At 48.7% G+C, this 15,244-nt stretch overlaps 4 protein-coding genes across 4 annotated transcripts in view; 1 reads left to right on the forward strand and 3 right to left on the reverse strand.

Moving 5' to 3' along the window:
* Positions 1–7,133, forward strand: part of LOC138369692 (filaggrin-2-like) — an 11,340-nt gene extending 4,207 nt beyond the window's left edge. Inside the window, exon 2 of the mRNA XM_069333125.1 lies at positions 7,130–7,133. Within this exon, the coding sequence (XP_069189226.1) occupies positions 7,130–7,133 (4 nt within the window). The remainder of the gene's footprint in view (positions 1–7,129) is intronic.
* A 512-nt stretch (positions 7,134–7,645) lies between these two features.
* LOC138369693 (uncharacterized) lies at positions 7,646–8,380 on the reverse strand. Its single transcript, XM_069333126.1, has one exon. The coding sequence runs from the start codon at positions 8,378–8,380 to the stop codon at positions 7,646–7,648; it is 735 nt and encodes a 244-aa protein (XP_069189227.1).
* An 846-nt stretch (positions 8,381–9,226) lies between these two features.
* Positions 9,227–10,864, reverse strand: LOC138369694 (uncharacterized). Its single transcript, XM_069333127.1, has one exon. The coding sequence runs from the start codon at positions 10,862–10,864 to the stop codon at positions 9,227–9,229; it is 1,638 nt and encodes a 545-aa protein (XP_069189228.1).
* A 269-nt stretch (positions 10,865–11,133) lies between these two features.
* Positions 11,134–12,171, reverse strand: LOC138369695 (uncharacterized). Its single transcript, XM_069333128.1, has one exon. It carries the CDS (start codon positions 12,169–12,171, stop codon positions 11,134–11,136), a length of 1,038 nt encoding a protein of 345 aa, XP_069189229.1.
* Between the last annotated feature and the right edge of the window lie 3,073 nt (positions 12,172–15,244).

A 15,244-nucleotide genomic window follows, 5' to 3' on the forward strand; every position in this document is an offset into this window, starting at 1 on the left:
TCGTCTGGTGTTCCCTGAAGCCTCATCTGACTTTTGCATGACTCGTCAAATATGTGGGAGAGGGAGGAGGTTCTTGTGCACTACCTTGGTCATTATGACGATGTCGACGCCATTTGTTGAGCTCACTTGGCCCCAATTATTTTAGGAGCGGTGTGGTGACGATGTCAACACCATCTGTTGAGCGCACCTGACCTCGTTTCCTATTCCCTGGTGGAAAGCTGTGGTCTTATTACATCTGTGTAGTTTCTTTCTAAATATTCCTTTACGACCAAAGATCACATTCACTCCAAAACAATCTACTACTTACTGTGTATTCATGCCCGTACCACCTCATGGGTGGCTAAGTCTTCACAATCAATCAATCTAACTATTCATCTTTTACTCCACAGAAGTAATGTTAGTTGTACCTTGGTCGACAGGAATCAGTTCCCTCAGGGCAGTGCTGAACTCAAGACGTGTTCCAGTAGGAGCAGGTGGCCCAGCAGGTGTAGACTGGGAGTTGTCTGTGATACTTACTGAAGAATTGGTGATTGGACCGACGTATCCCGGGACAGCCAAGTTCAGTTACGAGATGGAATTAATGTCTACCTTCCTACCAGTCAATCATGTCTCAGCCACAAGTCGCTCAACCTGTCAACAAGCCTCCCAGCCTAGCAGCCAGCCTCTAAGACTGTCATTAAAGCTTGGTAGCGTAATAGACAGATGTGAGTACTATGCGCCCATGACTTGTCTTTTTATACCTGTGTCTTTTCTTGTCCTTCATAATTCCCATTTCTTTATTGAATAATTTTAAAGAGGGTGGACAAGTCCCTAGTCTCCTACCCCAGGGACGTCTGTTGCCCCTAGTACGTGTTCTCTACACGTACGTTGCCACTAGTCTGTGAGACCTGGGGGAGGTAAGGTAACAATCAGGGGAAAGCGCCAAGCCATTAAGACTATATAGCAGAGAAAGGGTCAGGATAAGGATTTAGGATGGGACGGGGGGTGGGAAGGAATGATGCCCAACCACTTGGACGGTCGGGGATCGAACGCAGACATGCATGAAGCGAGACCTGCAGTGAAATACAAGCGTTAAATGATATTTAAACCATCTTAACTTTTTATGTATGAAATTCAAATGGGATATAACAGCAAAATTTTCATTTTTTTTTCATACCATCTCTCTTTCTCCTCCTCATTATCTCTGTCTGTTCCTCCATCTCTTCCTCCTTCCAGTTCTATTTCCATCTCTCAGTCATATATACAGCCATCTACGTTTTCTTTCTGTCTCCCTCCCTCTTTTGTTTCTTCGTTCTAGTATAGTACACGTTCTTCATCTATGTTGTATCTCTATGTGGTTCTCCACACGAACATCACTAATACCAGTTTTCAACACATTAATAACCTCTAATACGAGTTTTCTACACATACGATGCCACATTACTAGTGGCTTTAGGTATTGTATGTACTAGCTCTATCTTTAAATCCAACATTATGTTTGTAACTCATCTTCAATGTATGTACCATTACCTGAATACCAAATCTAATCTAATCTAAACTATTACGTTTTTTCTACACGTACGTTGCCCCTTGTACGTGTTCTCTACACGTCCGTTGCCACTAGTACGTGTTCTCTACACGTCCGTTGCCCCTAGTACGTGTTCTCTACACGTCCGTTGCCCCTAGTACGTGTTCTCTACACGTCCGTTGCCACTAGTACGTGTTCTCTACACGTACGTTGCCACTAGTACGTGTTCTCTACACGTACGTTGCCACTAGTACGTGTTCTCTACACGTACGTTGCCACTAGTACGTGTTCTCTACACGTGCGTTGCCACTAGTACGTGTTCTCTACACGTACGTTGCCACTAGTACGTGTTCTCTACACGTGCGTTGCCACTAGTACGTGTTCTCTACACGTACGTTGCCACTAGTACGTGTTCTCTACACGTGCGTTGCCACTAGTACGTGTTCTGTACACGTGCGTTGCCACTAGTACGTGTTCTCTACACGTCCGTTGCCCCTAGTACGTGTTCTCTACACGTACGTTGCCACCAGTACGTGTTGTCTACACGTATGTTGCCACTAGTACGTGTTCTCTACACGTACGTTGCCACTAGTACGTGTTCTCTACAAATACGTAATAAGGAAAATGTACTTATTCTAAACATAAGCGCTCTACTGCCCAGGCGTATCATGATAAGATTTTAGGATCCTAGGCAATCCTGTTGGGATGGTAAAGGAATTAAAGTGTTAATGGGGGACTGAGAGGCGGGAGAGGAGCTTAAAGGCAGAAGGAGGAAGGGAAGGAAGATAGGGAGGTTGGAAGAGGAACGGAAGGAAGAGAGGGAGGTTGGAAGAGGAAGGGAAGGAAGAGAGGGAGGTTGGAAGAGGAAGGGAAGGAAGAGAGGGAGGTTGGAAGAGGAAGGGAAGGAAGAGAGGGAGGTTGGAAGAGGAAGGGAAGGAAGAGAGGGAGGTTGGAAGAGGAAGAGAGAGCCAGAGACAGGTGTAAGAAAGAAAAGATCCAGGTAATATTATGTGTGATGGAGATGGAAACAGAAGTGGATTTGCAAGATATGTTTTGTTTTTGAGTGGGTGGAGGTGTTGACACCTCTTCCTTCCACTAAGGACGAACGGGACTTGGAGGATGAAAGAAACAATATATAATTTAGTGGATAATGATGGGTTTATTTTGTTTCTTGATCTTTCTGTCATCTTTTTCCCTAAATTCCGTCCATGTTTGTCTTATTCCATCCATTAAATATCAATCAATTTGATTCTTTTTCACTCTCACTCACTTTCCATCTCCTCTATGTGTGTCTCATCTGTGTCTCCCTCACAGTCTCTGACCGTGTCACTCTCACCCTTCATCTGGTGCTCCCTGAGGCCTCACCTCACTGGTGCAGGACTCTTCAACACTGTGGGAGAGGGAAGAGGTGCTGGCTACACTGCCTGGGTCATGGGGGGCTGGGGGTCTCTCCTGCTGTCAATATGGCTGTGTGGAGTGACGCAGGTGTGGAGTGACTCAGGTGTGGAGTGAGGCAGGAGTGGAGTGAGGCAGGAGTGGAGTGACGCAGGTGTGGAGTGACGCAGGTGTGGAGTGAGGCAGGTGTGGAGTGAGGCAGGTGTGGAGTGAGGCAGGTGTGGAGTGAGGCAGATGTGGAGTGAGGCAGGAGTGGAGTGAGGCAGGAGTGGAGTGACGCAGGTGTGGAGTGACGCAGGTGTGGAGTGAGGCAGGTGTGGAGTGAGGCAGGTGTGGAGTGAGGCAGGTGTGGAGTGAGGCAGGAGTGGAGTGAGGCAGGAGTGGAGTGAGGCAGGAGTGGAGTGAGGCAGGAGTGGAGTGACGCAGGTGTGGAGTGAGGCAGGAGTGGAGTGAGGCAGGAGTGGAGTGAGGCAGGTGTGGAGTGAGGCAGGTGTGGAGTGAGGCAGGAGTGGAGTGAGGCAGGAGTGGAGTGAGGCAGGAGTGGAGTGTGGCAGGAGTGGAGGGTGGCAGGAGTGGAGTGTGGCAGGAGTGGAGTGAGGCAGGAGTGGAGTGAGGCAGGAGTGGAGTGTGGCAGGAGTGGAGTGTGGCAGGAGTGGAGTGTGGCAGGAGTGGAGTGTGGCAGGAGTGGAGTGTGGCAGGAGTGGAGGGTGGCAGGAGTGGAGTGTGGCAGGAGTGGAGTGTGGCAGGAGTGGAGTGTGGCAGGAGTGGAGTGTGGCAGGAGTGGAGTGTGGCAGGAGTGGAGGGTGGCAGGAGTGGAGTGTGGCAGGAGTGGAGTGAGGCAGGAGTGGAGTGAGGCAGGAGTGGAGTGTGGCAGGAGTGGAGTGTGGCAGGAGTGGAGTGTGGCAGGAGTGGAGTGTGGCATGAGTGGAGTGTGGCAGGAGTGGAGTGTGGCAGGAGTGGAGTGTGGCAGGAGTGGAGTGTGGCAGGAGTGGAGTGTGGCAGGAGTGGAGGGTGGCAGGAGTGGGGTGGGAGGGAAGTTGAGCAAGACTGGAGGTGAACTTTTGTGTTTTTGGAATAATGGAGGAATTGTGCAGAGGGAAGATATGGTTTGTTTATCTTGTGGTCACAACACCTCTCACGAGAGAGGGACAAGGGTGCAGATGATGGGTCACAATAACGTGTCTGAAGATATGCTGACGAAACCAAACATCAGAGGATGGAAAATGAAGACGACTCGGTCCGGCTTGGACCATTAAGGAGTGTTGACCTGAAGTAGGGAGGTCTGGAGCCTCCTGAGGACGGAGGCGCTGGTTGTGCTGACGGACAGGTAGTGGCGGCCGGGGGCAGGAGCTGGAGACCTTGACTCAACACGTGTTTATTGTATAGTCCAGACACTGAGAGCACCCCCCCCCCCCAACCCTTCCATCCCTAGCCCACCCTCGTAGGAGGGAGGAATGGAAGGGAAGGGAAGGGGAAATAGTACGAGCTTTATAGTAAATACTAGCTGTACCCGGCCACGCGTTGCTGTGGCTCAGCAACGCGTGTGCGTTGCTGAGCCACAGCAACCTTTCCCTGTTCCCCAGTCCTCCCCACCATTCCTCCCTCCCCCATCCACTAGTCCTCCCGACCATTCCCTCATCCTCCCCACAATCTCCCACTCCCCCGTCCCCTCGTCCCCTCGTCCTCCCTTCCATTTCCCCCTCCCCTGTCCCCTCTTCCTCCCCACCATTCCCCACTTTCCTGTCCCCTTGTCCTCCCCACTATTATCCCTTCCCCCGCCCCCTCAGCCCCCACCAGCCCCAACTCCCCCATCCCCTCGTCCTCCCCTGTCCCCTTGTCCTCCCATCCATATCCCACTCCCTCGTCCAATGCATTCCCAAATGATCTGATGTTCCCATCAGAAAATTCGGAACATCAAATCATCTGATGTTTCCATCACTGAAAAATAAGAAAAAGTTAAGAAATTTAAATGAAAAACAATGAAAAAATATAAAAAATAAACAATACTCACAAAATGAACGGCTGGTAAACAACACAACTCAGTTCCAACCCAATATCACCCAAAATAATTATGTAAAAATAAAAATATATCGAAATCTATGAATATTCTACTTTTCAATATAACTGGAAACATTGAAATGGAATCATAACATATTTAGCATAATGTGTGTTGCTCTTACGTGCAACAGATGGTGCTTTTTTTTTAAAGTATTGTTTTACCTGTCACAGGTGTGACATCAATATTTATACTCACGAAATCAACGGCATGGTAAACAACACAGCTCAATTGTAACGCAATCTCACACAAAATAATTAAATCAAAATGAAATTAAATCGAAATATATGAAAATTCCATTTATCAATATAACTGGAAACATTGAAATTGAATCATAACATATATAACATAGCGTGTGTTGCTCTTAAATGCAACAGATGGCGCTGTTTTTCAAACAAACGTGTTTTTACCTATCACAGGTGTGGCATCTATATAGTAGGTATATAATAACATATTCGTATTTGAATAGAACGTTGTGTCAAAATTTCAAAGCAATCGGTGAAGAATTTTCGGAGATCACAGCTTGTGTTGCTCTTACGTCCAACAGATGGTCGTGTTTTTAAAAAAAAAACATGTTTTTACCTAACACAGGTGTGGCATCTATATATTAAGTATATACAAACACGCTCCTATTCGTGTGCAACAATCTGTCAAAATTTCAAAGCAATCGGTAAAGGGGTTTCGAAGATTTCCCTCGCATGAAAAACACATGGAAAACACAGTTTTTAAAAAAAGCATGTTTTTTTCTCGTCACAAACGTGATATCTATATATTATGTATATAAAGACCCGCTCAGATGCGAATGGAACGTTGTGTGAAAATTTCAAAACAGTCGGTGAAGAACTTTGGGAGATATCCATTTTGAACAAACGAAGATTTCCATTCTTATTTATACAGATAATGAGTTTGGTGAATGGAAAGAGAAATGTGTTTGTTGTATAATTATGTATAATTGTGATACTTTAAATTCATTGAGAGTAGTAAAATGGGAGGATTCATTCAGGATTAAAGATCATAAACACAAGACGAGAGAACATTATTACAGGTAGTTAGACAGTAAGGGACACTCTAGACACTCTATAGTACAGAGTGTACTAGACGACTCTAGTACACATACCAAATATTAGGGGGACTCCCGGTTTGCCTCCTGCCTTCTCATTCGGGGGGCAGTGGCGGGCGTCGTTCCCCAGAGCAGGCCAAAGCGCATCGTTGAGCCTGCCAAAGAGCAGAATATGGAGGCCGCAACAGCTACTCGCCCGATGGATGTTATTCCGACCCTCGCGCAGGAGTGGCGACAGTACACATATCAGGACTGCCGCCGCTATGTGCGTTCGACTTGTCGATGTATCTGGTATTCTTGCGATTCACATACCGACACGCAGTCGGTATGTGAATCGTACTAGAGTACGTACGGTATGTGAATCGTACTATGTCTAGACACTCTATAGTACAGAGTGTACTAGACGATTCTCACCTTATCCGGAGTTGAAGCAGGAAGACACCTAAATAAGGAAACTTTCCTTATTAAGACTACTCAATAGCTCGGGCGAAAGAGTCTCGGCCTCGCATGCGTAGAGACTACGGTTCGAGTCTCGAAGAGCCCAGGTGCATGGCAGGACGTTGCGGGGGTCGAGGTCTCACCTCCCGAGTGTTCAGCCGTCCAGCAGACGCTCCAGTCATGGTAACCCTCAACATGTCTGCGTGAGCATGGCCAGCTCCTCGGGGTATTACCTGTCTTACACGTTTTCCTCAGCTGAGTGGTGCCAGGACGCTGTAACTCCACACTACTGCACAGTGAAGGTCAGTCTCCCACCTCGACTGGTATATATGAGCTCCAGCTGCAGATCACTTGAGTTCATCTTAATTTGTTAATTAAAAATTGTGCTTATCACTAATAGAACTACTGTGTGAAGGCTTTATGTGGCGCCCATTTTGACTTAAATAAATACATTTAAACCGTAAGTTAAAGTAATGAGCTTAAATTCTGGTATTGATTTTACATATTTGATCTGAATTTGGATTGTCAAGCCTATTAAAAAAATATAGTATAATATTATAGTCATTGATTTCAGACTGATTTTCTAATGGATAGCATTCATAAAGTGAATTAATTATAACGCTGACTTGGTTGAAAATTTTTATTCCAAATATTTGAATTTTATTATTTGCAGTTAGAATTAATTATTCAGAATTCAAAAATTCATAGTTTAATTAATTACTATTGGATGTCTAGATGAAAGGTATGTAGGTGAGTAGTATGGAGGGTAGTAAGTGTAGAGGATGGTAGGTGTGGAGAATAGTATGGGTGGAGGATGGTAGGTGTGGAGGATGGTAGGTGTGGATGATGGTAGGTGTGGAGAATGGTAGGTGAGGAGGATGGTAGGTGTGGAGGATGGTAGGTGTGGAGGATTGTAGAGGTGGAGGATGGTAGGGGGGGGGAGGATGGTAGGAGTGGAGGATGGTAGGGCTGGAGGATGGTAGGTGTGGATGATGGTAGGTGTGGAGAATGGTTGGTGAGGAGGATGGTAGGTGTGGAGGATGGTAGGTGTGGAGGATTGTAGAGGTGGAGGATGGTAGGGGTGGAGGATGGTAGGGCTGGAGGATGGTAGATGTGGAGGATGGTATGGGGGAGGAGAATGGTAAGTGTGGAGGATGGTAGGTGTGGAGGATAGTAGGTGTGGAGGATTTTAGAGGTGGAGGATGGTAGGCGTGGAGGATGGTAGGGCTGGAGGATTGTAGGCGAAGAGCTTGGTAGGTGTGGAGGATGGTAGGTGTGAAGGATGGTTGGCGTGGAGTATGATAGGCGTGGAGGATGGTAGGGGTGGAGGATTGTAGGCGAAGAGGATGGTAGGTGTGGAGGATGGTAGGTGTGGAGGATGGTAGGTGTGGAGGATGGTAGGTGTGGAGGATCGTAGGGAGGGAGGATGGTAGGTGTGGAGGATGGAAGGCGTGGAAGATGGTAGGGGTGGAGGATCGTAGGGAGGGAGGATGGTAGGTGTGGAGGATGGAAGGCGTGGAAGATGGTAGGGGTGGAGGATGGTAGATGTGCAGGATTGTAGGCGAAGAGGATGGTAGGTGTGGAGGATGGTAAGTGTGGAGGATGGTAGGTGTGGAGGATGGTAGGTCTGGAGGATGGTAGGCGTGCATGATGGTAGGTGTGGAGGATGGTAGGTTTGAAAAATTGTAGGTGAGGAGGATGGAAGGCGTGGAAGATGGTAGGTGTGGAAGATGGCAGGCGTGGAGGATGGTAAGTGTGGAGGATGGTAGACGTGCAAGATGGGAGGTGTGGAGTATGGTAGGTGTGAAGGATTGTAGGTGTGGAGGATGGTTGGCGTGGAGGATGCTAGGCGTGGAGGATAGTAGGCGTGGAGGATGGTAGGTGTGGAGGATGATAGGTGTGGAGGATGGTAGGTGTGGAGCATTGTAGGTGTGGAGGATTGTAAGTGTGGAGGATGGTAGGTGTGGAGGATGGTAGGTGTGGAGGATGGTAGGCGTGGAGAATGGTAAGTGAGGAGGATGGTCGGTGTGGAGGATGGTAGGTGTGGAGGATGGTAGGTGTGGAGGATGGTAGGTGTGGAGGATGGTAGGTGTGGAGGATGGTAGGCGTGGAAGATGGTAGGGGTGGAGGATGGTAGGTGTGGAGGATTGTAGGTGTGGAGGATGGTAGGTGTGGATGATGGTAGGTGTGAAGGATGGTAGGTCTGGAGGATGGTAGGCGTGCAAGATGGTAGGTGTGAAGAATGGTAGGTTTGAAGGACTGTAGGTGAGGAGGATGGAAGGCGTGGAAGATGATAGGTGTGGAGGATGGTAGGGGTGGAGGATGGTAAGTGTGGAGGATGGATGACGTGCAAGATGGGAGGCGTGGAGGATGGTAGGTGAGAAGGATTGTAGGTGTGGAGGATGGTAGGCGTGGAGGATGATAGGCGTGGAGGATGGTTGGCGTGGAGGATGCTAGGCGTGGAGGATGTTAGGGGTGGAGGATTATAGGGGTGGAGGATGGTAGGGGTGGAGGATGGTAGGGGTGGAGGATAGTAGGCGTGGAGGATGGTAGGGGTGGAAAATGGAAAGGGTAGAGGATGGTAGGTGTGGTGGATGATAGGTGTGGAGGATAATAGGGGTGGAGGATGGTAGGGGTGGAGGATGGCAAGTGTGGACGATAGTAGGTGTGGAGGATGGTAGGCGTGGAGGATGGTAGGAGGGAGGATGGTAGGTGTCGAGGAAGGTAGGCGTGGAAGATGGTAGGGGTGGAGAATGGTAGGTGTGGAGGATTATAGGAGAAGAGGATGGTAGGTGTGGAGGATGGTATGTCTGGAGGATAATAGGTCTGGAGGATGGTAGGCGTGCAAGATGGCAGGTGTGGAGGATGGTAGGTTTGAAGGATTGTAGGTGAGGAGGATGGAACGCATGGAAGATGGTAGGTGTGGAGGATGGTAGGTGTGGAGGATGGTAAGTGTGGAGGATGGTAATTGTGGAGGATGGTAAGTGGAGGATGGTAGGCGTGCAAGATGGGAGTCGTGGAGTATGGTAGGTGTGAAGGATTGTAGGTGTGGAGGATGGTTGTCGTGGAGGACGCTATGCGTGGGAGATAGTAGGCGTGGAGGATGGTAATTGTGGAGGATGATAGGTGTGGAGGATGGTAGGTGTGGAGGATGATAGGTGTGGAGGATGGTAGGCGTGGAGGATGGTAGGCGTGGAGGATGGTAGAGGTGGAGGATGGTAGGGGTGGAGGATGGTAGGGGTGGAGGATGGTAGGTGTGAAGGATGGTAGGTGGAGGATGGTAAGTGCAGAGGATGGTAGGTGTGGAGGATTGTAGATTTGGAGGATTGAAGGTGTGGAGGATTTTAGGTGTGGAGGATGGTAGCTGTGGAGGATGGTAGGTGTGGAGGATGGTAGGCGTGGAGAATGGTAGGTGAGGAGTATGGTAGGTGTGGAGGATGGTATGTCTGGAGGATAATAGGTCTGGAGGATGGTAGGCGTGCAAGATGGTAGGTGTGGAGGATGGTAGGTTTGAAGGATTGTAGGTGAGGAGGATGGAACGCGTGGAAGATGGTAGGTGTGGAGGATGGTAAGTGTGGAGGATGGTAAGTGGAGGATGGTAGACGTCCAAGATGGGAGGCGTGGAGTATGGTAGGTGTGAAGGATTGTAGGGTGGAGGATGGTTGGCGTGGAGGATGCTAGGCGTGGAGGATAGTAGGCGTGGAGGATGGTAGTGTGGAGGATGATAGGTGTGGAGGATGGTAGGTGTGGAGGATGGTAGGGGTGGAAGATGGTAGGGGTGGAGGATGGTAGGTGTGGAGGATGGTAGGTGGAGAATGGTAAGTGTAGAGGACGGTAGGTGTGGAGGATTGTAGGTGTGGAGGATTGTAGGTGTGGATAATTGTAGGTATGGAGGATTGTACGTGTGGAGGATGGTTGGTGTGGAGGATGGTAGGTGTGGAGGATGGTAGGCGTGGAGAATGGTAGGTGAGGAGGATGGTAGGTGTGGAGGATGGTAGGTGTGGAGAATGGTAGGTGTGGAGGATGGTAGGCGTGGAAGATGGTAGAGGTTTAGGATGGTAGGTGTGGAGGATTGTAGGTGTGGAGGATGGTTGGTGTGGGGGATGGTAGGTCTGGAGGATGGTAGGCGTGCAAGATGGTAGGTGTGAAGGATGGTAGGTTTGAAGGACTGCAGGTGAGGAGGATGGAAGGCGTGGAAGATAATAGATGTGGAGGATGGTAAGGGTGGAGGATGGTAAGTGTGGAGGATGATAAGTGGAGGATGGTTAGACATGCAAGATGATAGGCGTGGAGGATAGTTGGCGTGGAGGATGATTGGCGTGGAGGATAATAGGCATGGAGGATGGTAGGTGTGGAGGATGATAGGTGTGGAGGATGGTAGGTGTGGAGGATGGTAGGTGTGGAGCATGGTAGGCGAGGAGGATGGTAGGCGTGGAGGATGGGAGGCGTGGAGGATGGTAGGGGTGGAGGATGGTAGGGGTGGAGGATGGTAGGTGTGGAGGATGGTAGGTGGAGGATGGTAAGTGTTGAGGATGGTAGGTGTGGAGGATTGTAGGTGTGGAGGATTGTAGGTGGAGGATGGTTAGTGTTGAGGATGGTAGGTGTGGAGGATTGTAGGTGTGGAGGATTGTAGGTGTAGAGGACGGTACGTGTGGAGAATAGTAGGCGTGGAGGATGTTAGGGGTGGAGGATGGTAGGTGTGGTGGATGGTTGGAGGGAGGATGGTAGGTGTCGAGGATGGTAGGCGTGGAAGATGGTAGGGTTGGAGGATGGTAGGTGTGGAGGATTATAGGCGAAGAGGATGGTAGGTGTGGAGGATGGTATGTCTGGAGGATGATAGGTCTGGAGGATGGTAGGCGTGCAAGATGGTAGGCGTGGAGGATGGTAGGTGTGAAGGATTGTAGGTGTGGAGGATGGTAGGCGTGGAGGATAGTAGGCGTGGAGGATGGTAGGTGTGGAGGATGATAGGTGTGAAGAATGGTAGTTTTGGAATATGGTAGGTGTGGAGGATGGAAGGGGTGGAGGTTGGTAGGGGTGGAGGATGGTAGTTGTGGAGGGTTTTAGGCGAAGAGGATAATAGGTGTGCAGGATGCTAGGTGTGGAGGATGGTAGGGGTGGAGAATGGAAAGTGTAGAGGATGGTAGGGGGAGAGGATGGTAGGGGTGGAGGTTGGTAGGGGGGAGGATGGTAGACGTGGAGGATAGTAGGGGTGAAGGATAGTAGGTGTGTAGGATGGTAGGCGTGGAAGATGGTACGGGTGGAGGATGGTAAGTGTGGAGGATTGTAGGCGAAGAGGATGGTAGGTGTGGAGAATGGTATATGTGGAGGATGGTAGGTCTGGAGGATGGTAGGCGTGCAAGATGGTAGGTGTGGAGCATGGTAGGTGTGAAGGATTGTAGGTGAGGAGGATGGAAGGCGTGGAGGATTGCAGTTGTGGAGGATGGTAGGGGTGGAGGATGGAAAGTGTGGAGGATGGTAGGTGTGGAGGATGGTAGACGTGCATGATGGTAGGCGTGGAGGATGGTAGGTGTGAAGGATTTTAGGTGTGGAGGATGTTAGGCCTGGAGGATGGTAGGCCTGGAGGATGGTAGGCGTGGAGGATGGTAGGCGTGGAGGATGGTAGGTGTGGAGGATGGTAGGTGTGGAGGATGGTAGGCGTGGAGGATGGTAGGCGTGGAGGATGGTAGGCGTGGAGGATGGTAGGGGGGGGAGCATGGTAGGTGTGGAGGATTTTAGGCGAAGAGGATGGTAGGTGTGGAGGATGGTAGGTTTGGAGGATGGTAGGTGTAGTGGATGGTAGGTGTGGATAATGGTATGTACTCACCTAGTTGTGTTTGCGCGGGTTGAGCTCTGGCTCTTTGGTCCCGCCTTTCAACCGTCAATCAACAGGTGTACAGATTCCTGAGCCTATTGGGCTCTATCATATCTGCACTTGAAACTGTGAATGGAGTCAGCCTCCACCACATCACTTCCTAATGCATTCCATTTGTCAACCACTCTGACACTAAAAAAGTTCTTTTAATTTCTCTGTGGCTCATTTGGGCACTCAGTTTCCACCTGTGTCCCGTTGTGCATGTGCTCTTTGCGTTAAATAGCCTGTCTTTATCTACCCTATCAATTCCTATCAATTCCCTTCAGAATCTTGAATGTGGTGATCATGTCCCCCCTAACTCTTCTGTCTTCCAGCGAAGTGAGGTTTAATTCCCGTAGTCTCTCCTCATAGCTCATACCTCTCAGCTCGGGTACTAGTCTGCTGGCAAACCTTTGAACCTTTTCTAGTTTATTCTTATCCATGACTAGATATGGACTCCATGCTGGGGCTGCATACTCCAGGATTGGCCTGACATATGTGGTATACAAAGTTCTGAATGATTCTTTAGACAAGTTTCTGATTGCCGTTCTTATGTTGGCCAGCCTGGCATTTGCCGCTGATGTTATCCTCTTGATATGTGCTGCAGGAGACAGGTCTGGCGTGATATCAACCCCAAGTCTTTTTCTTTCTCTGACTCCTGAAGAATTTCCTCTCCCAGATGATACCTTGTATCTGGCCTCCTGCTCCTTACACCTATCTTCATTACGTTACATTTGGTTGGGTTAAACTCTAACAACCATTTGTTCGACCATTCCTTCAGCTTGTCTAGGTCTTTTTGAAGCCTCAAACAGTCCTCTTTTGTTTTAATCCTTCTCATAATTTTGGCATCGTCCGCAAACATTGAGAGAAATGAATCGCTACCCTCCGGGAGATTATTTACATATATCAGAAACAAGATAGGACCGAGTACAGAGCCCTGTGGGACTCTACTAGTGACTTTACGCCAATCGGAGGTCTCACCCCTCACCGTAACTCTCTGCTTCCTTTTGCTTAGGTACTCCCTTATCCACTGAAGCACCTTACCAGCTACACCTGCCTGTCTCTCCAGCTTAAGTACCAGCCTCTATGTGGTACTGTGTCAAAGGCTTTCCAATAATCCAAGAAAATGCAGTCCGCCCAGCCCTCTCTTTCTTGCTCAATCTTTGTCACCTGATCGTAGAATTCTATCAAGCCTGTAAGGCAAGATTTACCCTCCCTGAACCCAAGTTGGCGATTTGTCACGAAGTCCCTTCTCTCCAGATGTGTTACCAGGTTTTTCTCACCATCTTCTCCATCACCTTGCATGGCATACAAGTCAAGGACACTGGCCTGTAGTTCAGTGCCACTTACCTGTCGCCCTTTTTGTATATTGGGACCACATTCGCCGTCTTCCATATTTCTGGTAGGTCTCCCGTCTCCAGTGACTTACTATACACTATGGAGAGTGGCAAGCAAAGTGCCTCTGCACACTCTTTCAGTATCCATGGTGAGATCCCGTCTGGACCAACAGCCTTTCTAACATCCAGATCCAGCAGATGTCTCTTGACCTCCTCTCTCGTAATTTCGAACTCTTCCAAGTCTGCCTGGTTTACCTCCCTTTCTCCTAGCACAGTGACCTCACCATGTTCTATTGTGAAGACCTCCTGGAACCTCTTGTTGAGTTCTTCACACACCTCTTTGTCATTCTCTGTACACCTGTCCTCGCCTGTTCGAAGTTTCAATACCTGTTCTTTCACTGTTGTTTTCCTTCTGATGTGACTGTGGAGTAGCTTTGGTTCGGTCTTGGCTTTGTTTGCTATATCATTTTCAAAACTTTTCTCTGCTTCTCTTCTCACCCTGACGTACTTATTCCTGGTTCTCTGGTATCTCTCTCTGCGTTCTGGTGTTCTGTTATTCCGGAAGTTCCTCCACGCCCTTTTGTTCAGTTTCTTCGCTTCCATACATGCCCTATTGTACCATGGATTCTTGTGTTGCTTCTCGGATTTTCCCTTTGGGCCGGGATCAACCTCTTTACTGCCTCCTGACACTTTTGGGTAACATAGTCCATTATACCCTGTACAGACTTATCTCTGAGGTCTGTGTCCCAAGGTATTTCACTTAGGAATCTTCTCATCTGTTCATAATTCCCCTTTCGGTATGCCAGGCTTTTGAATCCTAGTTCTTTTTTGGGTGAGATAATTCCTATCTCTACCAGGTACTCAAAGTTCAATACACTGTGGTCACACATTCCCAAGGGCGCTTCCATCTTAACTTCCCTTATATCCCACTCATTTAGGGTAAATATCAAATCAAGCATTGCTGGTTCATCTTCTCTCATTCTAGTTGGTTCCTTGATGTGCTGGCTTAGAAAGTTTCTTGTTGTCACGTCCAGCAACTTAGCTCTGCATGTTTCTGGTCCTCCATGCGGGTCTCTGTTTTCCCAATCTATCTTCCCATGGTTGAAGTCTCCCATAATTAGTATGCACGCACACACGCTTGTGTGCGTGCATACGTACGTGGGCGGGCGGGCGTGCGTGTGTCACGAGTTCCCTTAAGCGTTACCTCTACCTAAAACGAGCCACTTTGAGATTTTTAAATATATATGATATCCTGAACAAGAGTTTGATAATATTTTACCTCAATCTGTACACCTGATTAATTGACCAGAGAGTGGGTACATACCAGTCTCCTCCCGCTCACACAACCAGATGAGTAATGACGATGTATGATGACGATAGTTATCCGTCGTTGTCTCCCACTAGGTGATTCACTAAGTGCTAGTAGATTGATGATGTCGTTTCTTTTCTGTCTACACAGAGCTCTGGAGTCAGTCACTGAAACGTTGTGTGACAGTTCACTAATTTACTGTAACACTGATCACAGTCACCACTCAACAAACACAATCAGGCAGTTCCACGGCGGGTCGTCCCACCTGGCCGTAAGGTCAGGTCGCTTCAC

This window comes from Procambarus clarkii, chromosome 29 (assembly GCF_040958095.1).
Source record: "Procambarus clarkii isolate CNS0578487 chromosome 29, FALCON_Pclarkii_2.0, whole genome shotgun sequence".
NCBI lineage: Eukaryota > Metazoa > Arthropoda > Malacostraca > Decapoda > Cambaridae > Procambarus > Procambarus clarkii.